Source organism: Brachyistius frenatus, unplaced genomic scaffold, assembly GCF_029030835.1.
Source record: "Brachyistius frenatus isolate BFR_SWC_R1_liver_20210118 unplaced genomic scaffold, ASM2903083v1 Contig_23, whole genome shotgun sequence".
NCBI classification, from domain to species: Eukaryota; Metazoa; Chordata; class Actinopteri; family Embiotocidae; genus Brachyistius; species Brachyistius frenatus.
In genome coordinates, this window is record NW_027210622.1 from 2,591,939 (window position 1) to 2,618,550 (window position 26,612).

Genomic DNA, 26,612 nt, shown 5'->3' on the forward strand with positions numbered 1-26,612 from the left:
CATCAACTGTAAAGTAAATCAGCTCCAGATGCCACTAATTTTTTACTCTGGTGGAGATTTTTGTTGTAAGGAAACAAAGGCATATCCAATACTGTTTAATAAACAAATGCAAGTAAATGCACTCATTCATTTACTAATTTGAATAACGACTTGCAGCTACGATAAAAAAAAAGAAAATTCTATTTCCACACATACTGTATACTATATATATATATACTTCACACTTGTATAGCATGAAAGCGTAGACCAATTATGCTCGAACATCAGGGTTTTAATGGCTAATTAAAGTAGAAAATATTTCAATTTAGAATTTCTCTTGTTGAAAACAGATCATTTACAATTATACAATTATCTATACACATTCAATGATGTGTGCTAATTATCTGTTTCTCGGGAAGTCTTTGGAAATATAACACATCCTCATGCTGATATGACACGATAGGTCAATTTCTAATGACTCCCAAAATTACATACTGTTTATGAGTGTTTTTATCTCCCTTTGTAGCACTAACATGTTCTCACACCTACATGGCGGAATAGTTTATTTGACCATTGGAGAGTAGAAACGACTGGCAAACCCGACATATCTTGTCATGTTAACGTTGTGACACTAAAACTTCTTGGTCAGGTGTGGGTTTAAACAACTATGTTTGTTACATAGATTATATAACATACATGACAAAACATAAGCTAAATGCATATGTAAAAATATATTAACGTTGACTTTTGGTTTCACACGGGGACGCACGGCAATCTCTGACAAAATTCAATATGCAGCCCTCCTGCCCAGCCACCATCCCTACACAGACTGTCACTTTTTATAGTCTGCCACCTGACTTCCTATTTTGTTATAATTACTCCGTGCCGCTAGAGGTCAAAATATACGTAAATATAGGTCGCTTTAGTGCCTTTTAACAATCAACCTCTGATGTTGTTTTCAGTGTGAGGACCCGCTCAAGAATATCAATTAGCTCGGCTCAAATGTTTGACAGTTAAAATAATGTACGGTGTTCTGTGGACCTGCTGAAGCTAAATTGTGCACTGATTAGTACTCTTAATTTTCTCAGATTGATGTGTCATGTCTCTTACAGTCTATGTTGTATCTGTCTTTGTTGTTTTGAAAAACTAAGCACGGAAAGCAAAATAATGCATCTGCATGACTGCATCCAACTGGCCCGTGCGCTGTACCTTGCATATATGTTTTAGATTTGATGCTTACCTGTTGTCTGATTATGACACCCAGTTGTTTCAAGCTGAGCTGTTTTTACTTTATTTTCCTTCCAAATTGTCTATAATGACATGTGTCACAACGCTCAAGACTGATCCTGCTTGGGGCGGTAACATCATTGCCCTCATTGATGTTACCTGGAAACTACTGTAACATCCCTCCTTAGTACAAACAATGAAAATGCATATGTTACACGTTATTGAAGATGTTGCATATTTGAAAGAAAAAAAATATAAAATTATTTATCTAACCAAAAACATTGAAATAACAATTTTGAACACACAGGGTGTTGCTCTCTATTATCCAGCCCTTTTTTTGAAACATTTTAAATCCTGTATTTTCTATATCCATGTTTACTTTCTTGTGGTTTTTTCTTTGTTGGTGCATTGTTGCGTCGTGGTTCGCTACTTCTTAGTGTGCGGGCACAAGATAAACAAAATGGGGACTCATAGGAAGCCCAAATCAAAATCCAAATTCAATGCTACGAGAGGTCAAAAGTCCACATAAACCTTGGAAGTAAATCATCCTGTAAAAAATATGTGATATTATTTACAGTACGGTGAAAAAACATAGAACTAAATGACCTAGTAACAAACAACAATAGCAGATACCAGTGCAAGGGAAATAATTCTTTAGGAAAATAGGAGAAAACTATAGAATCTACTTCTGGTAAGATCAGTGAGGCTAAAATATATGGACCAAAAAATGTTAACAAATCCAGCAAATGAAGCACCTGAAAAATCCAGGTATCGCATTGGTGCAGCATTTATCTAAAAAGTCCAGTAAGAAAATAGGCCAAAAAGCTTACTGAGTTGCAACAAGTGCCTCAATACAACCAGTTAATAATAGATGCCTTGATTTACATGCTGCGGTAAAATCTCTCGTGACTAATGTATGATTAATCGTCTCACATGATATCCTATCTTATATACATATCAGGATATCTTTTATCAAGGCTCTGTGGCCTCTCTCTGGCTCAGGACTCAGAGTTTACAAAACTGGACTGAAGTTAGGAAAAATAAAAACATATTGTGTGCATCGTCTATGAAAAAACATGACAGTTATATTTCTGGGCAACAACATTGAACACATTTAGATTTCAGTGAAAGGGGCATGTAGAGGCAGCGGCTTGCGTTAAGCCTTGACCTCAGAGGCAATTGACTTGTGTCTGCAGTGGCATTCAGCCTTCACCAGCAACACTTCCACTGTGTTCTCGGCCATCTAACTCTGTCCTTCTCCTTTTTCTCCCGTTTAGAGTGAGACGAGAGGAGCGAAGAGTGGGCCGGCAAACTGACGATCATGACTGGCTAAATTAAGCAAAGGCACCGAGTGAAAGAAGCCAAAGAAGAAGAAGAAGAAGGAAGGGAGGGAAGAAGAAGAAGAAGAAGGAGAAGAAGAGTTCTCTTACACACACTCACGGCGGCTCATCTCCTCATCTCCACGGCAACCGTTTTCACACACTTGCAGACTTCTGGAAAGAGACCTCAACGAGCTGCATCACTAGCTTTGGAGGAAGGGGAAAGACAATCAAATGGAAAGTGAGGAATGAAAGAACGTCCCTTCACCACTTGTCATTTATCATCCTTCAGAGTCTTTTATTGAGTTCGCAGGTACTGCTGACTGACATCAAACAGTTTTTAAATTACTCTAAAACCTGAATCCAAAACACCTTTCAGCCAATTTGGATCTGGTTGTTTGCAGATTAGTCCTTTTTTTTTTTTGGTTGTTGTTGAAATCTTCAGCTGTGCTGCTTCCCCACACTGATAACGACCCAGCGTCGCCCCTCCCCACCCTCATTCAACCCAACTCTGCTCGTCCCTCAGCCTGCTAGACCCCACTTCAGTCCTCCGTGCGTGACTTCATCTGTCTACCATCCCTTCATCCGAGGCTATGAGAGGAGGAGTTGAATCCCAGATCACTCCATCATGCCAGTTCTGAAGAGTAGAGAGGAGATCCGGGCTGGCAATGTTCAAGGTAGGCCTGTGATTTCAGTAACTGAGCTTTATGTTTTCGTGTTACTTTCAGCATTTCCTACAACTTTACCCCAAATGTCTCCTCACTGTTTATTTGCTGAGGTGGATCTCAGCCAAGCTTTTCTGTCAAACTTCTGACCATCAAAAATGGTCATAAGTTGGGCTTTTGTCATTTGCTATTAATCCATCAATCATTTAGTGTGAAAGTTGTGAAGAATGCTTGTCACAGATGACCAAATTTCTTGTTTCGTTGAACGCAACAATATTTCATTTAAAATGACGCAGAACAAACAAAAGCAGAAAATTCTCACATTTGAGAAGCTGAAAATGGAGAATCGGTCTTTTTTCTGCACGATAATTGACTTACATTAATTGTCATAATATTTTTCTCACAATGTACTAATGAATCCACTAATCATTTAATTTCTACGTGTATCATAGCGTATGAAAACATCCTGTTTTCAGTCACCACCTTCACTAATATCCAGCAGCTGTGTGTTTTGTTTCCTGTGTTGTCCTTTAATTCAACCCTAATTTAACCACACAAATCGTCCTCACTCATGATAAATTTAGGTCATATAAATTGTCAGAGGAGGTGGAAATGGTTCAATAGATGTTTCATGTTGGATATTAGATAATGATAACAATATTGTATCATTTGTGATGACACATCTGTTGCTTCTTCAACTAATAGCCTCAAGGATCTGCTTTACAAATTAGGGAATCACTGGGCTTTAGATTTCATTAAATATATAAAGTAGGGCGCTGGGGTGAGCCTTTTTATGGCTGTGATCGCTTCATGATGTATTTCTAAAAATGGGCATGTAACAGAAAGTATTGAAACTCTATGCGGGCCAAGTTGCAGGTACATTTTCTGTTTAACCTTGTAATATAATGCTTGATAAATGAGGAGCACTGTATGCACAAAATGGCTACGTGTAAGAGGAAAAGTCATGTGCTATGGGTTTTCATTTTGAATGAGAGGGGACAGGTCAGGGAGGAGAAAACATTCATTGTGCAAAAGAAAAAAAAAAGGACAAATTGTCTTCTATTTTGTCCCACATTCCTTCTGGTGGTGCTTTGTGAGGGAGCCTGGTGTTGAGATAAGGGATAACGAGGCACTAGCTTCAATAAGCCCATCAAAACGAGGAGTTGTGTGGTTCACAAGGGAAAACAGGTCGAGACAATAGTAACCGTATAAAGCAACAGAGTGGGAAAGCTGGAGCCTATTTTACTGCCGAGCTCAGGCTCCTTTTGGCAGCCGCTTAGGAGTTCGACTGATAAAAGACATGTTTAAAAGTTGGAGGGACGTGGAGAGATAATGGAAAGACTTGTCTGAGAGGCATTGTGACAGAGAGTACAAGAGAGGAGATGTAAATAAAATCAGCTCAAAGGGAGAATTTGCATGCACCTTTAGAGCAGTGAAAAGTGTGTTTGAATTTTCCTTCATCTTTTTGAACAGTTTTGAAACCGAAAATGTGCAACACAGTGTCCAGCTCCTGCCAAAGGAGCAGCGCCAGGATTTGTCTCTTGGTGGCATCATGGATTCAATTCTTGGCTGGATTGTTTCTTGCGTTGGGTGAGACTAGCCTATGCTTACACATCTAAACTAAGCTTTTCCACATTTGCATTTGTTGAATCACAGGGTCTGATGTAGCCGTCTAATTACAATGTTGAAGCGTGACTTAGAGGAGGTGTGACAGTTGGTGTGTCCCTCCTCCACAATGAACAGACCTACTGTATTCGGCTCACTTATTAATGTATGCTGCTCAAACATGGCACTCTGCTCCCTACACTACTCCTATCTCCCAAATTTCTGCTCACAATATTTCAATCAAACCTCCATTTTTTTCGTCTCAAGAGCTGCATATCAGCTGACATGGCAAGCGTTAAAATGGCTGCATGTGAACTGTGTTTGTAGGGCAGATTTTTACATTATAAAAAGGAAAGAGGGGAGAGATGATGACAGGGAAGCGAGCAAGGGGTTAAGGCGTGGCAGACAGAAGAAAAGACAGCACAGGCAAAGATCCAGGCGCAGGCGGTAAATCCTGAGGGAGCTTCACTGTCAGTGGATGAAGGAGGCAGCTTTGTACATAGACAGATGTAGCTCTGACTGCGTAAGCAACAAGGCCTAGGAGGGGTGTGTTGTTGCGGCGTCGTGATGCCGCATGTTTTTGGAGAGTGGGCTGGGTAAAGGGGATTACTGGATCTGAGCGTTGGCTCTCTTGTCAGGCAGAAAGCATGGTCTCCGTTTTGATCGGTGGACCGTGAACAGGGTGGCAGCCGTGAATTTCCATGAATATACGTGTGGTGAGATGTTGACGCTGGAACTCACAGACAGCAGGCTGAGTCAGTTTTGAATACGAGCCTCATGTGACCAGCTTTACAAATGTTGATTGAGTCGTCGGAGGATTACAGGTGCTGAGCAGCCTGGTGTTTATTGTTTACTCAGAGCCAGAGAGAGAGAGAGAGAGAGAGAGAGAGGGAGAAGTACTAAGTAGAAGAAATTCCTCTTTCATCCCTGCAGTTTTGAGTTGCTTCAGAAATAACACACCTAACATGGTGTAAAAATAGAAATATGTGCCTCACTTAGTCACCAGTCACTAAGCCAGCATTTAAAACACGCTTTTTTTTTTAAACTGCTCAAAGGACACAGGAGTTTTTAGGAGACTTTCACATGGAGGCTTATATACTTGTACGTTCTGTTTCAATGCTGCTTCCTGATAGGAGTCACATCAACCAATCGGTTTGCTTGACAAGCTGGTGCACATAACGTGTTTTTTTTTTAATTTTTTTTAAAGAGGTTACGGTATTAGTCCTGCAACAAAGCAATCTTTACGCAGGTTCTAATGTTCAAGTTTTGTTGACATAACTGTTTTTGAGTGTTAGGCATGTACCTCTAGTGTTTTGTCAATCATATCATCCTACATTAAGATCGGATTTATTTGCAGGATTGTCACTTTTTCAAAAAAGTCGAGTTTGAACAAATTACACATGGTAGCAATTTATCAGGTTGAATGAATTTGAATGCAGCCCATATAGCCTAAAACTGAATATGTTTATGGAAACTGCTTATTGGATTGGTGACAAGCTTCAGAGTCACTGTGCCCAACAATGGATGTCATTTGCAAGATTGTTTTGTGTTAAACTCCATGCTCGCAGTCTGACCCTTGAATTCACTGTGCACAACCCTGCAAATGTGAAAGAAAACCCACCAGGTTGCATGACTGTGACTGACCTGCTGCGCCTTCTTCGGCCTTGGACTTTGCCCCTATTGATTTGCGAATGCAATTTAAAAACCTCGCCAAGTTCATTTTCTGAAGTATTTCAAAGAGTTTACACACAATTTGATGTGCACTCTCATTTCCATGGTGAAATTGCATAAGTGTTACTCGGGTGCTGTTTTTGATCAAGTGATGTAACTTGGAGTACTTCCTCGCGTAGATTATAGCTTCCCCCTGCTTAGTGCAAGTCATGGTGCTGCGCTCAATTGGTGCGCAACAGGAGCAGTCTCCTAAATTTACGATTTCCCCCTCTACTCAAAAATTGTCTGGGGATCCTTAATAAAGAGAACAACAGCAGGACATGCAATTGATCGGTTGGCCTGTAGATATCCGAAACACCTCCTGCTACAAATCAGTTTCTGTTGCATTTATACACTGTGAATTTTGAATTTCAGCAGATGGTTACTGAAGTTTAAATTGATAGTCCAGTTAACAGTCCAGACAGTGTTATTTAATAACCTGAAATCAGAGTGAACATACCCTCTGATTTTTGTTGAAGACAGAAACTCAAGATGTCTGTTCTACCTCTTCTCTTCAATACCTAGTCATGTGTGACTGTGAGAGAGGGAGGCAGAGCTAAGAATAGAGAAAAGGGGGCCCTATGCTGTGATGCCGTCTCTACCCACATCGCTCAGCTTCTTGGCGTGCTGTTCTGTTACTGAAGAGGCACTCTATCCATTTTTGCTGTTTGTGCAGGTTCTGCTAAAACTGAACACAATACAATCCTTTTGCTATATAAGTAGTATTTTTTTTTTCATTGGGGCATCGGATGCAGAAATGTAACTACAGATTGGTCTTTCATCCTGTATGTGTTCACTTATAACATGATCGGAATATCTGGGCTATCACATGCAGGGATTTCATCAGAAACTGTCACTTTCCATGTCCTGCCGAAGGGAGCCCTTTTGAAGCTCTTCCACTGACAGACAGGAAAGAGAGAGGGATTTAAAAAAAATTTTTTTAAATATAAATTATCACAGATAGAAGAGAGTGAGAGAACAAAAGACAAGATCTACGGGCTGAGAAAAGGGTCGCGGTGCGGAGATGAGAAGAACTGATGGAGGGTTTGATAGCTGAATAAGATTGAGTAATATTTTATGATACTGTTCTCAAAAGACGCACAAGAAACAGACATCAATACAGCCAAGATATTGTGTCATGCAAAGGACTTTGCTGAGAGGGGATGATGAGCTTGTAATTAGTTTCCAAAGAGGGGAAGAAAATGATGAAAGATGGATAAGGAATCAAAATATTTGACTTAATCAGAGGAAGTAATTAGATTCTAGTTTACTTTGTGGATGACAAACACTTGACAGGTGCAGCCAGGTTGCTAATTTATTTATGCCAACAATAACACCTGTTGAAAGAGAAGATAAAATTATTATTCTATTAGTAAGCCAATTAGAAAAATATTGAAATTAAAATCAAATTCTGCGCTGCTTCCTTGTGCTGTCTTGTTAATATTTCACACATTTTTAGGAGTGCGAATAACAGGTGGTATCTATTTAACATCCCCAGTTCCTGTGTTTGCTAAACCTGTTTAAAGTGTCAGTGAATCTGTCTCCGATTGACCCACAGTGGGGGCAATTTGTCAATTAATTGGCCGTGACTTGAGACTGGGAGTGGGTTTGAAGACCAGACAGCTGCAGAGACGAGGAGGAAATTGTCCTTCCACAAATACAGAGCTGAACATGAAGGAATAACACAAGATCAGTGGGGAGGCTGCACTTGTCAGGTATTTTTTATTTCTAGCAAAGCAGAGTAACAGGTGATCAGCGAGACAGAGGCAAGCCCGCCTAAAGGTGGTGCTAACCTCCCGGGGGTAAATGGAAGGTGAGGGAAGATGAAATGTGCCCAAGTGTCTGTGGTGAAGGTGAGTGTGTACTGCAGTGGCCCTTGTTTTATTCAACATAGTCCAAGAGTTATTCCTGGATAATGGACTGTTGGTTCGACAAAAAAAGAATTTGAAGAATGCTAGAATATTCATTAATTATAAAGAACAATGTTGCCCGAGTTGGATGAACCTACTAAAAACTGAGTGAGCCTTTGATTTGTTTTAATATGACATTTTTTAAAAGATTGGAACTGAATTCTTTGATACATGCAAACGCTTACTTACACAAACCATAAGCATCTAATATGGATAACAGCTGCTAGCTGACTTGTCCGGATACAGAGGGCTTCCTCTTTGGCAGTCCAGCTGCAGGTTGTGGCAGATGTGTGATGACGCCTTGTTGGGAGATGTAAAGGTCTTTGTCCGGTGAGCGCTCTCAGGTCGTTAAGGAGAATTATTGATCAGACAGAGCGGATGCTCTACTATTCTACTCCCATGAGTCTTAGGCGCCATAGGCTTCCTATCAAAACGTTAGGAGGGCAGTTGAACTCTCAAATTGTGCCACCGGTAAAGTAGAAGTGACCCGAATCACTTAGACTGTGGATTGAAGACTCCAGCATCATGTTTCAGCTTTTAGAAAACTTACAGAAACCTGGGGAAATACATTTTCAGCTGAGGCTGACAAGATGACTGCCTCTTTATAGACGCTGCCATGGGTCACACATTGTATCAGAGTGAGTTATGATAGCCTTTAGAAAAGGGGGGAAAAAAACTGGATGGAGACCAAAAGTATTCAGTGTGGGATATTGTGCCATTATGTACATATTCCAGAGATGACAGTATGGGTCTTCATGCATTTAGTAGCAATGAAACAGAGGTGGTCCAGAGACCCTGTGAGGCTCTAAAGACCTCTGAATTGCTGAAGAGTAGGACATGTCACATTGCTGCTAAATTAAGTCCAGTGCATGAGATATAACCTCGGAGGAATAAATGGCTTCAATGAGGTAATGAAGACCCCGGGGGAAACATGGATCCTGCCTCCACCCTGCAGTTTCTTCAACCCTGTGCCCCTGAGTGTGTATTTTTTGTTGTGCATGTGTGTGTGTGTGTGTGTGTGTGTGTGTGTGTGTGTGTGTGTGTGTGTGTGTATGTGTGTGTATGTGTGTATGTGTATTGCACTGGTGTGGTCATGTGTATGTGTTTTGCGTGTGTGCGCTCTGTCTCGGTCACTTTATTTTTCCTCTGATGAAGAGACCATATAATGTTATTTAGAGAGCTGAGGCAGCCTCAGTACGACAGTAGAGATCCGTAGTGCGTCTCATTATAAGTGCAATTAGCATGGAGAGGATTCTCGACCAGACTAAAGTGCACTTGATGAAACACCCAAAACCCTCTTCAGTAAAGTAGTGATTTTTCCCCCTGCCATTCTGGCCTTTCTACAAGACAATAGCAAGGTGTCAGATCAGTCAATAAAGAAGAAGTTAGAAGATTACACAAAGGCTCCAAAAATAGATGAAAGACAGACGGATAATACTAATAGGTAATATCATGATGAATACTGTTGGTTACTCCTCGTAGAATATTTTATCTTTGTTGGACTATCTGTTATCACCATCGTCACAGTGTTAAAGTTCCAAAATTAGGCTCTTCATATACTATATTTTTCTTCTGGTCAGTGAATCCCATGGAAAGACCAAAACCAACACTGAATTTATCCCACAAACAAGCATTGTCTGGTAGTTTATTCCTCTGTGTCCGCCAACCTGCATGGTTGTAGCCACCCAGCTGCAGTTGTTCACACGTTTCCTCATTACGATCAAAACTCAGTCAGTCTCAAACCATTAGAACAGCAAATGTGTATTTACCCGCAGCTGAAAGTAGTCCACAATAAATTAACAATTTACTTGTGTTTGAGAAACATTTGCTAAAAACTAGAACATCCAGCTTTTTAGGATGTCATTGATCCTTTTAAAAAATGGAATTATACTTGGGACCCATTTACAAGATTTACATCATACATGTGTGTTTATATTTAGAAATACGTGTGAATAGGGGTGTCACAGATCGGCTGGGGATGCGGGAAAGTATTGAGAGATGGATCGTGCATAGTTGGTTTTGAGAGATTTGTTGACAATTATAAAAAAATATGTTTAATACAATGTTATTTGATGCCATGGTGTACAAAAGCAACACAGTTTGTATTAGAGGTGTTCCATATCTTGTTCAGAATATTATTGGTCTAATTTCTGATATGATTTAAAAAAGAAAATAATCTTTTGATTATGAAAGTATTCCATCTTATTGATGTAATGACATCATAATGTTACACAGTGTAACTGTGTAATGTATATGCGTAACTTACACACAGCAGCAACAAGCAGGGCTGAAGGCAGCTATATTTTATAAAGAATTTTAATCACAGAGTTACTGCTGTTACTTACAAAATAAAGAACGAAAGAGATAATATTTGTTTAGTTTTTTTTAATTTATATCATAGACTGTATATATAAATGGACGTGTTTTTTTGCCCTCTGTTTACTCTCACAAGAAAAAGAGGGATGGCTTCTGACCAGTAGCAGTATGGTAGTATTTAGGGAAAAATAAACACTTTTGTGCGGTGTTTTGCAACAGCTGCAGCTTCCTCAGATGCCTTCATTTGAAAATTCTTTACATTGGTTGTCCTTCCCCTTCATCATGTTGAGTGTGGAAAGTGTCCAGCAATTCATGCTCATTTTCTGTACCGGGTACTTATAGTGCTCTGCATGTTTCAGTACGTGGCGGTTTGAATGCAGTTATACACTCAAAATAGTCAGTGTTCGTACGCACGATTTGGAACTCGGCAAAGGTTTCAAAATGGCAATTCACAAACCAGTGGGTGACGCCTCGGTGGGTTTCACTTGGTTTGTGCTGAATATTTGAAGACAACCTGTTGTGTTTATGCTGAAGTATAAAACAAAATAATTATTATATTAAAAATATTAAGTCATATTGTCATGAATATCGTTATGTAGCTGTAGTTTGTATAGTATGTTGTGTAAAAGGTGCCTTCAGCTGGACAGACACTAAATACAAGCACCCCACTCCATTTTACCCTGCGATTATTCTAAGTCAGTCGCTAACTCCAGTAATAATGCCCTTGTTTTGGCACCTCTTTACTCATTAGCAACATCAACAGCTGCTTGTCATATAAAACACATTGGGTGGATGTGTTGGAAAACTGTTCTACCCGTTTCGACTTAAAGTAGAGTACCTTTCTGAATTATTGACGATATGTTGAGAGTTGTGTGACAATAAACAGAAATGTCAAACATTGTCACCTGCTGTTGCTTCTCTCCAGGGAATATGCAGACCTTTAAATCAAATAAAAGCGCTCGACCTTTTCATTTTAAGGTGGTCATCATGTATGTGTTTACCGAAGCCGTAGGTGTGTTAAAAACGGTTTATAATTCATTTAAGTACAGTGTTCATTGTGATTTGTTATTATTTATAAATTATGTCTGATTGTGTCCTTTGGTGGAGATGACAAAAGTACCACTCTTACCTGTAACTGACCACCCACTGAATGTAAATAGGCCCCTAATAGACACGCCTGTCACCTTCTGTAATCCACAATGCTTTTCAAGCGCTATACAGTGCAGCCCACCACATCAAGTCTCCAGGGATATAGTAGAGTCTGATAATGATGGCCTACGTGTGTTTTAAATAGCATGGCAGACTCAGGCTGCTGCAGTATAGCCACTACTGTCTGTAATCCATTGCAATGTTTAGGAAAACATGCAGCCATTATTTGTTACTGTGGTAACTGACGGGGGTCCAGTTGATCAAGGCACACAGTTCATGGCTTGATGGATCATGTGCAATCTTTATTGGCGGATTGGAAGTCTACGGGTGTGAGGCGTGTGCAGTTGCACGTCTCAAGCAGCTTTGATTATTCTATTGGTGGTTTGTGCCATTTGACAAAGTTGTGTGATCAATGCTCTTTGTAAATGTTAAGAGCGGTTTGACTGACGCCTCGGTCTTATTGGCATGATCAAGCTAAACCCAGATTGTCCTATATGCACACATTAACTTGATGGTGTGCATGCGTGCGCGTGTGCACGTGTACTGGTGCATATATGTCTTCTCGTGTTGTAAAAACAGAGGCTGACAGAGGACTCGGACGTGTGACCACGTGGACCCAAACAGAGCTTGACCCACAGTGCACATGTTCATACCATTTGAACAGCTAGCTCTGTGTTCATACATGTGTGTTGTTATCAGGGGACTTGGTAGGGGGTGAGTCACGTCTGCGGTACATTACTGGATACAGTAAATGCACACATGGGGGTGCCCTGCGTAGCTGCTTATTGCCACTTACACATGTTCTCTCTGTGCTGCATATGTTGGTGTAATTGCTGTGCAAGTGGTGTAATGAGCAGAGAAGAACACATAAAATCATATGTCAATTTGGATTTGTTGACACCATGTTTGGTTTAGTTATGCTGTGAGTAAGTATTCCACTCTTGACACCCTCCATTAGAATGATAGTAATTGTGTTGTTGATAGTGGGGAAGATGTTGTATGCAGGTCTGATTTGTCCAAATGTCACAGCAGCTCCTGCTCAGTTTTCTGGCTGGCTGCTCCCTCCGTTGTGTTCTTTCTGTTTGTTTGCCTGTAGCCCTTTTCTAGATTAATTTTTAATGTGTTTTAAAAGGCAGAGACCTGGATCATCTCTATCTGCAGGACGGCATTAACTTACCTCATACGTGTACGTGGGCGTGTGCGTGCACCGGGCCGATGCTATTTATTCTATGTTACAAGCTTTATATTTCTGTCGGCAAGAGTCGCCACAGTAATATGCAGCAGCTTAGATAAAAGTAAATTGTGTATTATTAGGAGAGTACTGCATGAATTGGTGCAAGTTGTGTGTATCTTCCTGTCCATCAGGGTGTTATGCACAGGCATATTTGAATTGTTACTATGGAAACCGAGCATGGCTCCTATACAGAAACGCATATCCAGATGACTCTGTGTCTCTCTGCTCCCCCGTCTACTGTCACACTTCTTGCGTGATTTTAAAAGATTTTTCCCTAATGGCTTCCCTCCACTGCCCTATCTGAGTAGATTCATCAGCTCATTTCCTGAATTTCCATCCTTTTTTATCCACCACGCTGTGAATGGAGACCATTTCTCTCCTCTTTTCTTAGTTTCCCTGCTTTTTTTTTTTTTTAATTTTTTTTTTAAAGATTTCTTTAACCTCCTCCCCACACTTGGCTCCTCTTTTATCGTCTTGTGCTAATCATGTCTTCTTTTCATTTTTCCTTTTTCAGCTGTTTCCCCTCCACACCTCCCTCCTTCACTCTCTCCCTCCCTCCTCTAGGTTTCTTATTGCTTTTCCTTCCTCCACCTCCATCTCTTTTGTGTATGTCTCTATTTATTCTCTCCCTCGCCCCACTCCTTTCTCTCCTCTTCTCTTCCCTCTGCTGCCTTCCTCCCACTCGCTTCCTCCTCCTTCACTCTCTCTCTCTCTCTCTCTCTCTCTCTCTCTCTCTCTCTCTCTCTCTCTCTCTCAGCTCTAGCGTCCTCATACAGAACTCAGCTCATTTACAATTAGCATGTGCACCTGCAATTAAGCCTGACAAACTTCTGGTAATTAGACCTTTTAGACAAACTGTTTTTATGTGGAGATCACATTTCCTCCTCCTCTGACTCGGCCTCTTCTCTCCGTCGCTTACCCTATTTCACAGATCGGCTCGCTTTCTGTTGCTGTTTTCCCCCTCTGTCAGATTTCAGCACTCCTCACAACTTCTCTCTTTCTCCTGTGTTTCTCTTGGACTTTAGTTTTTTTTGGTGCTGACTGGATTGGCTCCACAACACGCAAGCTGTTTGATAAATAAAAGATGAACAAAGGTGTTTTGTGAGAGGAAGATGAACAAACCTTTTAATCTGCCCTTCATTTATTCCTCTCCTAAAGTGCTCCTCTGTGCTTAATGTGGAATATGAGCATGAACATATTCTCAATTTGATTCCCCCGTCTTTATCTATGCAGAAAATATTCCCAAATTTGTACTCACTGTTCACTTTTATGTGCATGCACTTAGAAACCACAATTTTCACATAAGGCTATGACTAATTGTGTTTCTCCCTGCCTGTCACCTTCCTCTGCTTACATCTTTCGCGAGGCGTCCCTTTCCCCCTCACTTTTTTTCTCTCTACGCCCCTTCCTCCATCATTTCTCGTCTATACTCTACTGATCTTTGTACGTCTGCTAATAGAGGAGCGGTAAATGATAGCAATAATAGTAAATAATAGGTCTGCAAGTTGACTTTAAAGAGCAGCAAAGGGATCTCAGGAGGTTGGAAGATGCAGCTAAAAAAAATAGGTTTGGAGGATAAAGGGGAGAAAAGCACTGAAACTAGTGTGGGAGTGAGAGAGAGAGGCAGGAAGAGAGACAAAAAGGAGAAAGAGAGAGACTTGGTGAAGCTCAGTCTGAGTGGCTAATGGTCACTTAGCCTGGCAGCTAGTCCATGAAGCTGTGAGGCTGTCAATCTGTCAAAATGCACCGAGTGCTATCCTCAAAGCACACACACTCAAAACACACACACACACACACACACACACACACACACACACACACACACACACACACACACACACACACACACACACACACACACACACACACACACACACACACACACACACACACACACACACACACACACACACACACACACACACACACACACACACACACACACACACACACACACACACACTATCTCTTCCCTGCTCTGTCTTTGATGTGTGCCACAGGGTTCCTCTGAGGAAGTCACAGCACAGTATAATGGATGTGGCGTTGTCACTTGATGCTCTATGAGAGCTTACAGGCCTCTCTCTCAGTGTGTAGCTTGAAACCCAGCTATATGGGTCATGTAGTTTGGTCTGCAATGACGAAGTTAAGTTATCTGTATTTCCAAAGCCTGACCAATATTATTAGCACTATCCGTAACATCAAGCCAAGAGCAAATGCATAATTGGAAAATGTTTTTTCACTCAAACGTGCTCTACTCAGTTGGTTACATGAAAAATAAATACTCGTAACAGAAAGAGAAAAAGGCAGAAGAAGAACATATACAAATGAAAAAATAGATAAATACATTTATCGATTGTTTTTTGTACAAACCTATTGCTCTGTTTTAGTTTGAGTTCAAAAAAGAATTCGCAAATATTATCATCAGAAAATATTAAGAGATGCCTGAAAGTGATTCCAGTTTCCCAGTGTTAAACAGTCCATCTTTGATGAGCCAACATTTGATTTTTAACATAAACAGTTTGGATTTGACCACGAAAAATCACTTAAAATTGTGTGAAGATGTTTACTGAGCGGGAAATGCGCAGTTGAAAATAACATGTTTGTGCTCTCTTTAAATACTTAAAACTTTAGAATATTAATACATAAAAATTCACAGTAATATATATTGATTAGCCAAACTACAATGACCACTTCTGCCTAAAAGACCGTTGGTCCTTTCCTTGCTGCCGAAACAGCTCCAACTCACTGAGACATAAACTTTATAAGGTCTCTGAAGGTGTCCTGTGGTATCAGCAGCAGATCCTGTAAGTGCTACAAGCTGTTAGTTGGAGACACCGTGGATCAGACATGTACCGGTAGATCCCCTAACAAAAAGTTCATGGTTTGTCTCTCCTTAAACCACTGCTCATCAGCAGCCCATCGCAAGTCTTGCTGCATCCGAGGAGGCTGTCCCCCATAGGTCTTTGTGCAAGTTGTTTATTATGACCCACAGTTAAGTTTTTTTTAAATTATGCGACCTCTAGCAGTCATATAAATAATGACAATGTAGTGTCCCGGAGAAGTGATGCAGTTAAGATGATGTCTATGTGATGTGAGTGTTTAATTGCGAGGAAGAGATGCCTTGAGTGAGTGGCTTCATTCAACAGCGGACTGGGTAAAAGGACACTGCTGTTTGCTTACTGAATCAGGACATTTTTTATTACGAATTTACTAGTTAATTTAGTTAAACTCTAGCGGTTCTTGTTGGATTGAAGGAACAAACGACCGTTATGCTCGTTAGGATTGGAGGACTTGTTGCTTCCGAGATGCTGCATCCCAGGTGTCTGACCTTCGGTTTGTTAAACATGGTCAAAGTTGCTCATGTTTTTCTACCTGCCCATTTCTGACGCATCCAAGACCTTGACTATGACAACTGACTGTTTACTATCTGATATATCCCAGACCTTGACATGCACCATTTTTATTCATTTCATGTGTGAGTGGTCATAATGTTTTCCCTCATCATTGTAGTTCATTAGTGTTTATATTCTTCAGCTCACATTTGAAGTGTTCTGCAGTATTTTCATGGTGTGGTACATTTGTCATCTCTCCTTTTCTCCCGTCTCTTTTCCCTCCAGGGACGGCATTTACACTCCTCCACAATGCTTGTCAGCCTCCACCCTTCTCCCTCCCATCTTCAGGACAAGCGCTTGGTCTCCCCCTCCTCCTCTCCCCTTCCTCCTGCTCCTGCTCCAGACCAGTCAACCCAGCCTCGGCTGACCCTGCCCTTCCTCTCCTTGTCCTTCTCGCTGATCCTCCTCTCCATACTTCTCCTGCCTGTCTGCGAGTCCCGCAGGGGTGGAGGTCCAGGAACAGGGCCTGGAGGTTCCCCAGGGGGACAGGGAGGCCAGAGGGGAGGCAGCACCCAGAGAGGTGCTGTAATCCCACCCCAGTACTCTCCCGGTTTACCGGCACTACCACCTATCAATCCCAAATTGATCAACTCCCTCAGTATTGCTGTCATCCTGGTGGGCAACTCTAGTGAAGTAACCCTGGGTGCTGGACTTGAGAAAGAGGACTTCCTCCACATCCCTTATCCTCCCAAAGTCGAGGTGGTTACCATGAACGAGACCGACCCGAAAAGTATCATCAATCGAATCTGCGGTCAAATGACAAGGAACTCGCTGCAAGGCGTGGTGTTCGGTGACGACACGGACCACGAGGCCATTGCTCAGATCCTGGACTTCATCTCGGCCCAGACACACACCCCTATCCTGGGCATCAGAGGAGGGTCCTCCATGGTCATGGCTGCCAAGGTAGGAAAACCTTTTATGTGCTTCTTCTGGGAAACCTTGACAGTCCCACAAGAATATAATTTCTGGGTGGGTTAAGAGAATATTTATCTTCAATAACTTGTGAAATCATGTCAACTGCAACAGTTTAAATCAAAATTCATTGGCAGAAAACTCTCCAAATAATATACTTGAAAGACAAGCTACTATTTTGTATTACTGCCAAATACAGAAAATGTTGCCTCATACTTTTTAAGATGCATCAGCCTCTCCGCACTCAGTGCTGCTTCTGATTATGACCCAGCCTTTCTACTGATTAATTGTGCTGCTAATTGACCTCCTCTATAAGCCTGACGTCATGCTGAAACTCCTGACTGAGAGTCGACTCAACATTATACAGGCTCAGGAAACAAAAGAGTACATGACAAGTCAAAAAACATCTCTATGGGATCGGGATACCAGATATTTGGTACAAATTAGGCTGCAGGAGGAGAATCTGTGATGCAGAAAAGGAAGAGTTTCTTTGAAATGCTTCTTTAGATAATGTTGTGTTTGTAGGTTCAGTGTTTAAATCTCTCAGAAAAATGACAGAGTTGGGTTTTTGTTGGGGTTTTGATACAGGCTAGCTCTGGGATGTACGTTGTAGTATTTTCTCTTCAGTTGGCTTTCTAGTACGGGTAATGGCATTGGAAAACTTTCAGGAAATATTTGATTTAGTTTGGTTGAGTAGATTCACGATATTGTGTGTTACTGAGTGTGAAAGTTCCCTTTCTTGACCTTTGAATAGTTTGAAAAAAGAAAGAAAAAGCCTTAACTTTCAGCCACATGCCAAGGTCGTTTTAAACAGAATGAATTAGATTTTAAGGGTGGGAAGTGCACCTTACTCGTACATTTTTTTTTTCTTATTTTCTGTGCTTTTTTTGTGTAAAAAGTCATTCAGATCTAGGTTCAGAAAAACTCCATTGTTCGCCACAAAGTGATTCATCTTCATCTCAAATAAGTAAACATGCTCTATGTGCACACAGAGTGAAAATATATTAGCTAAAAATGGAGTAAATATTTCTGTGCAACAATTAGAAAAGTGCATAATATTGAAAGTATTGAAGTGAAATATATTTGTATTGAGAAACCTGCAGTAATACAAGTGGACTTCTGGTTTCTAACCAACTCTTTTAAACATCATTTGAACACTTCAGGTGTTTGCCTTATATTGGTTATTGTTGGCTACACTTTGTCCCAACACTACGGTACATGCTACAGAGGACTGCATTTTGTCACGAGACATTCATTATTACACGAAGGCATTCCTGTGGACAGAAAAGCACAAAAACAAACATATGGTAGAAACTTTATGTTTACTCCCAAGTGTCTGTCTGTAGTGGATCTGATTTGATTTTTGAGGACCTTACTGCACAAATCTGCACATTAATTAGACAAAGTGATTTCTTAAAATGACTGTAATTAAAGATTTTACATTAATGCCATTTATGTTTATTGTGAAGATACGCATCTTCAAACATTGTTACTTTACCGCAGTCATTATCAGCTTACTAAATAGCCTAATTAGAAAGAGTGTTTTTGTTTGATAAACTGCAGCAATTATGTTTGGATAATAACCAACTATAGTGCCTTAAGACAGGCTGTTGTGATCTGCATTCACTTGTTGCCACACCGAACATTTGAATCAAGGACATCTCTCAGCGTGAACAAACAAACACTCAAAAAAAAGATCCAAATCAAAATGAACTGCTTTAATGTCCATACAACAAGGGCAGTCCCTAAGGACAAGTGGTCTTAAGGCTGTGTGTCAGGGTCAGAAACAGTCGTAGCGCCTCCAGAGCCATTTCTTCCTCTCTTTTGATAAAAGACTTCCATCAAAATCTAATAGTGGACAAATAATACAATGAAGGACGAGGAAAAGACCAATGAAGTAATGATACTGTGGAGATGAAGAAGGAGAGCGCAGAATAAACAAGTGAGGGGAGGGGGAGTGAAGGTTATGAAATAACACAACTTGTGTGGGTGTGAAGGAGGAAGAGGAGTTTGCTCAACATATAATTACCACATTTACCAGCTGACAGAGAGGCAGAGGGCACAAAGTGAGGGACAGAGGTGAGAGTGTAGATAAAGATGTGTAAATGCACTGCTGAGGGAAAGCAACCCATGAGAGGAGTGTGCGTGTGCGTGTGTGTGTGCGTGTTTGTGCGTGTACGTGCATGTGCGTGCGTTACGGCATTAAACGTGATGTGATGCAGTTTTTCAGGAAATCAAAATATTTTTCCTCTCGTTCTCAGCGATTGCTGTTCACTTGGCTCGGTCTCCTTAAACCTTTCTTCTTCCACTGCCACGCATGTTCGCTGTCAGTCACACACACACACACACACACACACACACACACACACACACACACACACACACACACACACACACACACACACACACACACACACACACACACACACACACACACACACACACACACACACACACACACACACACAGAGAACGAGGGGGTGAGTGTGGTGGATACTGTTGGCATGGCAACCACTTACTTATATATTTCTCTCTACACTGTATAAAAGCAGTTACAGAGAAAGAAAGAGAGAGGAAATAGTTATTTCTGAGATGGACCAAAGCAGTGTTGGAAGAGAAAAGGTCACGGTCATGGAGTGGGGTCTAGGTAAGGTTTCGAATAGATGAATGAACAGATTAAAGCTCAAAAACGGTGATAGAAACACGGAAAATATGGTCAAAAATTGAGTGGAGTTAGTGAGAATAAGTGGATTTTAGAGCTATTGTAGCCTGTTTCCGTGTTTTGTTATATTCTGTTTGTAGCTTTTCAAAATCCTTCTAAAACACCTGAAAAGAAAAATGAGACACAACATTTTTTTTGTAGTGAAAAAATGTCCCCTTGGGGATTAATAAAGTAACTACCTAACCTAACCTAACCTAACCTAAAACTACAGCTGAAACAGATTTTCACTTAACTGAAAAGTCCACTGTCACTAATTGGCAAAAACTCTGAATAATCATTTGAATGGCAAAAATGCCCAAAATTACGTGTTTCCGTTTCTTACATTTTAGACCCACCTGCAAAAAAATCTGCTGTTTTCCATCTTCTATGTTTAGTAAATTAAATAACTTTAGATTTTAAGCAGTTTTAGGATGTCATCCTAAGATCTGGCGAAGCTGTTTGGGTGAGGTGAAACATTTACGTTATACGTTTCAATATTAAGGAAGTAATTTTGTCTTTTATCTTCCTCTTTTAGGGTTTTGATTTGAAAATTGACATATGCTGATTGTGGTTATTTTGCATCTTAATTTACGTTTGTGGCAACTGCAAATAATGTTAAAATGCATCAGTGTACTAATAAGTTGAGCATCAGTGCTTTAAAAATGTGTTACCATAGAAACATCAAGCTATAACACATGACTGGGCGAGTAGCAAGCTACCTAAAGATTATTTTTTTAATCTGAAATCTCCGGTTGTATCAGGTCATAACACCTCCAGTTAAATATTGATGCGTGCTCCCAGCTCTGAGAAATTGTGAACTGTTAAGGACTGAGACTTTTGACTTGACTTTAACATATAATAGCCAGATGTTAAAGGACTTAACTAGAAATAGAGCAAGTGAAAAAAATAGCAGCCCATATCAGATCAATAGAGCAACTTAACTGTGTGCACGTTTGTGTGCCTACGACTGAGAAAGAGTGAGGGAGTGATTTTCCTGCATCAATAATCCGATTCCCTTCAGGTTACAAGTCCATTCTTTATCATTCCACAATTATGTCTAATCTATTGTTGCTCTTGAAGTCCTTTACTTCTGGCTAGCTTTACTCTACTTTTGGCAAAACCACTTGGTTTCTGCAGATCTGCCTAGTGAGCAATTAGATTTCTATTAAAGACAACATTGAACATGCATGTCCTTTCTAAAGCATTTCATCTTTTGAAACACATTATACCGCTGTCTGAGCCGAGATGTTGTGACCAAATAAACTGGCCTGATACTTTGCAGCACTCGTGGCTTAATTTTCCTTTCCATTGCCTCGCTGTAAAGAAACTGTGAGAGAAGCAGGTAGCCCCATTATGCACCAAACAATTTGCACACATCCATTTAGCCATTATTTCACGCCATGTGTTGGTATTGGCATAATGAGGCGACAGAGTTGGCCCTGGCCCACACTCCAACTCTTGGCTCTGGAGACTAATGAGGTCTTTCAGATCTATTGTTAGGACTTAAGCTGTGTGTGTGTGTGTGTGTGTGTGTGTGTGTGTGTGTGTGTGTGTGTGTGTGTGTGTGTGTGTGTGTGTGTGTGTGTGTGTGTGTGTGTGTGTGTGTCTGCGTGTGTGTGTGTGTGTGTGCATGCATGTGGACATGTCGAGCATGCTGGTACTCAATGATAATATCCTCTTTGCCTGTGTTTGGGGAGATGACAGCAGTTGTTTTCACCACAAACAAGGTACCAAGAGGTGCACAGTATCCTGATACCATTTCTCATAAATTGTCCGCGCCTCTTCAAGGTGATTTTTTTTTTCTTTTGCCCAGGATTTTGTTGCTCCATTCAGCGGTGCCAACTCCTTTTTTTTTTTCACCATGCAAGGGCCTTGAGGTTTATAGCTCATGTTTGTTTCGTATGAATCTCTCTTGGGTGAAAAACTGGTGATCAATAAATAAACTCATGGATGAATGGACTGCTGTGCCGTGGCTCTCTTGTGCTGCGATTTCTCCAATTGAAAGAAAGGTGAAATATTATGTATAAGAAGAACAAACTGCCACTCTATCCCCTTAGGAAAAAAAAACCCCTCCTTTTCTATGCAGACGTAGCACTCTCTGTCATTGAAAACTGATTCACTGCTCCCTGATTGATTACTACAATTATACACCCTCCCTTTCTTATTATAGGCATCGTTTTGAGAGAAGTATGTGTGGAGTTGTTGTAAGACAGACAAGATCGGGGAAGTAAATCATCTCGCAAATTATTTTCGCCACTTTAATCTGACATTAGTGGGTCCAACTGGTAGCTGTACAGTTATGCGCAGATCCATGCCAATCTGCTGCAGCTGATGATTGTCAGAGCCAAGGGTGCTCTCTATTTTCTCATCCTTTTGTTCTCATCCCTAATTTGTGGTTTTATGAGTCTCCTCTTTACACCCTGCATGCACCCTGTATCCCTGGTTGTACATAAGGGGATAATGGACTGCCTCTGTAATGCCTCCTTTTGCAATTAGTTCCAATCCCATTAGACAAGAGAATCAAGGAACTAACTACAATAATACACTGCACATATACATATTGCACCTTATGCAGCTCTTATCAGATGATATTCTTTAGTTTTTCTGCCTCTGTCACTCATTTTTACATCCTATTCAGACAGGAAAAGGTGCAGGATGTGATCGTAAAAGCAGGACATCTATAATGTGGCGAGCCAATTTGCGCAGGAGATGTCTGTGATCAGTCTCAGACATCACACAGACGGGAGTGTCTGGCTTCATTTGTGTGGTGTCACTGCAACAAAAATGCTCCATATGTCAAATGTAACTTCCACAATTGATGCTGATTCACTTGAACAGGAATAATACAGCTCGTTTACAAGAGCAAAGACATATTTGAACAAGACTTTGGATCTTTTGTCAGTTTTAGCTGCTCGTCTCCTCCTAATCTGAATTACACTCAGACTTTATTCAAGACCACTTTTTAGATGAGTTTTATTGGTATGTTTTTCTTCGTAGGATGCACAGTGAGGAGAATGAGTGACTAGATTTGGATTGGACTAAAACAGACATGCTTCAGTAATAATTACTGTAGCCATCCTCTCTCTAAAACTAATCCCTTCCTATTAGAGCTTTAAGCACACTGTCTCACTCCCTCTGTCTTTGTGAGATACTATGGCAGTCTGCGTTTGATTGATGTTCCTATTTTCCTGGCTTAGTCGTACATTTAACCCCTCAACAGTCCAACAGATGGAGCCTGCGATAGGGAATAAATCTGCTCTAAAATAATCTTGTTTTGTCATTCCTGTGGTCGTTGACAGCTAAATGTAGGTACTGTATGAGGACGCGGATGTCTGACTGAGCTAAAATCAGAAGAGCTCATCCTAATCTGAGATGTCAGAAAACGACAAAGCCTGAAGCTGCTCCACAGTCAGTGAATGGAAAATAATTTGTGAAATTTGTGATGTGGTTTTCAAAAGCCCACTGTCGAAGCTTCATTTCCAAACCTGCATCCTCGAGGTTGCATTTATATGTTGCCAATTTGCAAGTGAAAACATGTTTTGACAGAACTCTAACATGGTCTGATGCTCATGTTTTTAGTCCGCATGAGGATAAACGTTTAATTAATGTATCTGTGAAGTCACAAAATGTTCACTGACAACTTATCTCACGTTTTCCCCATAATATCAGGTGTACACTGTCCTCTCAGCACACGGTTACACTCAGCAAAAGACATTAGTGTTGGTAAAGCATTTTGAGGCTGTAAAACGGTTCTGAGCTAAATGCTAAACCAGCATGCTAAAATGCTCACAATGACAACATGCTGATGTTTAGCAGGTATAATGTATACAGTGTTCACAATTTATTTTAGCATTGCCGGGTTTTCAAAGCCGACACCTATGCAGAACTCTCCTAGACACTAACAATGCAGCTGAAGTTGGTGGGAATGTCTTCAGTTTTGCAGGTATTTATTCATAAAGCAAAATACTAGGCAAACTGAAATCTTTGGCCTGCTGGTGATGCAACAGTAAATATCACGGGATCAAAATCAGTGTTATGTCGCACATTTTCAAGAAACTGTTAAAGTGGGTAAAAAAAAAATTGTTTTTGGGCAATCCATTTAACTGTTAAGACATTTCTCTAAGAAACAGAAATATGACCCACATGGTGGTGCTGGGTGAAAAGTGAGCAGTGCAACATGTCATTCTCTGCGGTCATGATTGACTGTACCATATTATGTACCATCTAGTCATTCCAGAGATAGTTCAGTCTGGACTAAAGCGGTGGACTGACATCCCACTGAAGTAACATGCCTTAGACTCTATGTGTTTAGCTGTTCAATTTTCAACCAAAATCACTACCAAACTTCCCCTAAACTTTATAATGGTGTGTTTGTTGCTTAAACATGCATGCCCTCTTCTGCCCTGGCTGCCTTTAGATGAGTCCAAGTGGACATAATCCATGCAGCAGCTCCTGATTAAAATGTTATCAGTCTGGTTATCACACTCCCATAATCATGATTGAGTCTGGGAAAACTGAATCCTACAATACAACCTCTTGTGGCTGTAATAATTATGATTGGAGCGAAAGAGGAAGTCAGGTGACTTACTGCAGTATAAAGAGGTAAAAAAGTCCGCATATAGGGAGGAGGTTGGATGGATCAAACAGGATTTTCACCCTGGAGGCCGCGTTTCGTGTCCCATATGAAAACAAAAGCCAGCGTTGATTAATGTAAATTGGGTACAGAAGTTAAGTTAACTTGTGTAACTAAATTAACTTATATATATGTCATGTAACTCATATTAACCCAAACTATGATCTTTTCCTCAAACTAACCAAACAGATTTGGTGTCTAACTGCAACAGCATTACAACGTCAACCACACCTTTATTACTGTTACTGTGACAGAAGCCGGGCGCTGATACTCGGCTGTATACGTCATCGATAGCGGCCTACAGAGCCAACTAGGAGGTGGTTCCCATGACAACTGACAACATCCATTTAATGTGCTGATAACAATCAAAGCAGGTGGGAGCTGTGACTTTTACATTTTAAAAACACATTTAGGAAATGATGAGTATTATATATAGTTCATTTCAAGCAGACAGAGCTTTAACTTCACATCTCATTTCTTCTCAGCGTGTGTTGAAATCCCAGTTGAAGAGTCCTGCATGAATGGTTTTACCTCTGCTCATAATGACCGATATAACAGTTCTGCTCTCTTTTACACTGCATTAGAAAATTATTACACAATAGATTTAAGTTTTGTTTTGTTGAGCTACATATTTCATGTCAGTGCTGTATCCTAAGAGTGGGACTCGGGAGCGGGATTGTTTTCAGAGTGACCCCAGGGTGAGACAAATTCGATTGTTGTACTCGCACACACATTCAGAAATCAGGGACTTAGGAATCAAGGGTTTGTGTTTTTATAAATCTCCCATCACTTGTTTTTCTCATCCTTTTCCTCCTCTTTCTCTTCCTCTTCATCCTCCTCCTCCTAATTTTTGTTATTTCATTGCATTGGAAACGCAACTAAACTGTTTATGAATGTGGTCCCACACTCACTGTCCCATGAATTTAGGTTTTACTCACACGTTATGCTTTTTCTCTCCTCTCACTTTTTTCCTGATAAAGTTCTAAATTTTAACTTTGCCCTTCAAATGGGCCGCAAATCCTCTCCTTTCCCTTTTTCCTCTCGCTTTCTCTTTTCCTTCCTCCTTGTCTTTCTCTCCATATAATGAGTTCGTTTTATCAGCTGCTGTGCTGTGCGTGGACAGGATGAGTAATTTTGGAGATCACAGGAGACTTCTCTCTGCATTGCATTCGGTTACAACAGGTTGTCAAAAGGCTTTGGGAGCCTCACTTGGCTTCTCCCTGCCAGCAGTAACTACTCAGCTTTTTAACATTCCCAACACATGAGGCCTAATTATCCAGCTAATCTTATTAAGTAAGGTAGCGATAGAATATGATTTAAATGAGACTAGATTAGCCTTTCATGACACTATGACAGTCAGCAGGTAGAATAATTCAGATTCCTCACCAGTTGAGTTGTGTTTTAAAACATTTTGATCAATTACATTTTTCCTAAGAAAATCAACTATTAGTTGTTTGTTCGACTAATTGTACTGACTTATATTTATCTTAAACTGACACGTGTCTCTAATGGCTGTGTAGATTATAGTTCCTGTCTGTTAGAAGCAAAGGCAGAAGAGTGATGTTGTTATAGGGCCAAAAAAGAAACGCTTTCAGTCAGTCGGGGTGGATGGTTGGGTCACCAATTGAATTTGACCATATTATCTTCAAACCATGTATATGGTATATATATATATATATGATTGTTTCCTAACCTTTTAATATTTTTTTTAACCCAAACTGATATGTATCCCTTACTTCTTTCAAGTAGTTTGTGTTTGTGCTGAACATACAGGAACCTTAAACTTGGATTTTTTTTTTTTTGGGGGGGGGGTTCTTTTTGGGGCAACAAACTAAAAACACAAAGCTGATATATTATCCC

The 26,612-nt window shown here is 40.5% G+C and overlaps 1 protein-coding gene across 9 annotated transcripts in view; it reads left to right on the forward strand.

Annotated features, from left to right (window-relative positions):
- grin2bb (glutamate receptor, ionotropic, N-methyl D-aspartate 2B, genome duplicate b) overlaps positions 1-26,612 on the forward strand; it is a 98,486-nt gene that overhangs the window by 4,633 nt on the left and 67,241 nt on the right. For 6 of the 9 annotated variants that reach the window (XM_069697340.1, XM_069697341.1, XM_069697333.1 and 3 more), the window contains exons 2-3: positions 2,484-3,202; positions 16,732-17,409. In XM_069697340.1, coding sequence (XP_069553441.1) covers positions 3,194-3,202; positions 16,732-17,409 — 687 coding nt within the window. In that variant the 5' untranslated portion in view covers positions 2,484-3,193. Of the gene's footprint in view, positions 1-2,483; positions 3,203-4,760; positions 4,781-16,731; positions 17,410-26,612 lie in introns of those variants that run through there. The other 3 variants (XM_069697336.1, XM_069697338.1, XM_069697339.1) reach the window with 3 other exon arrangements.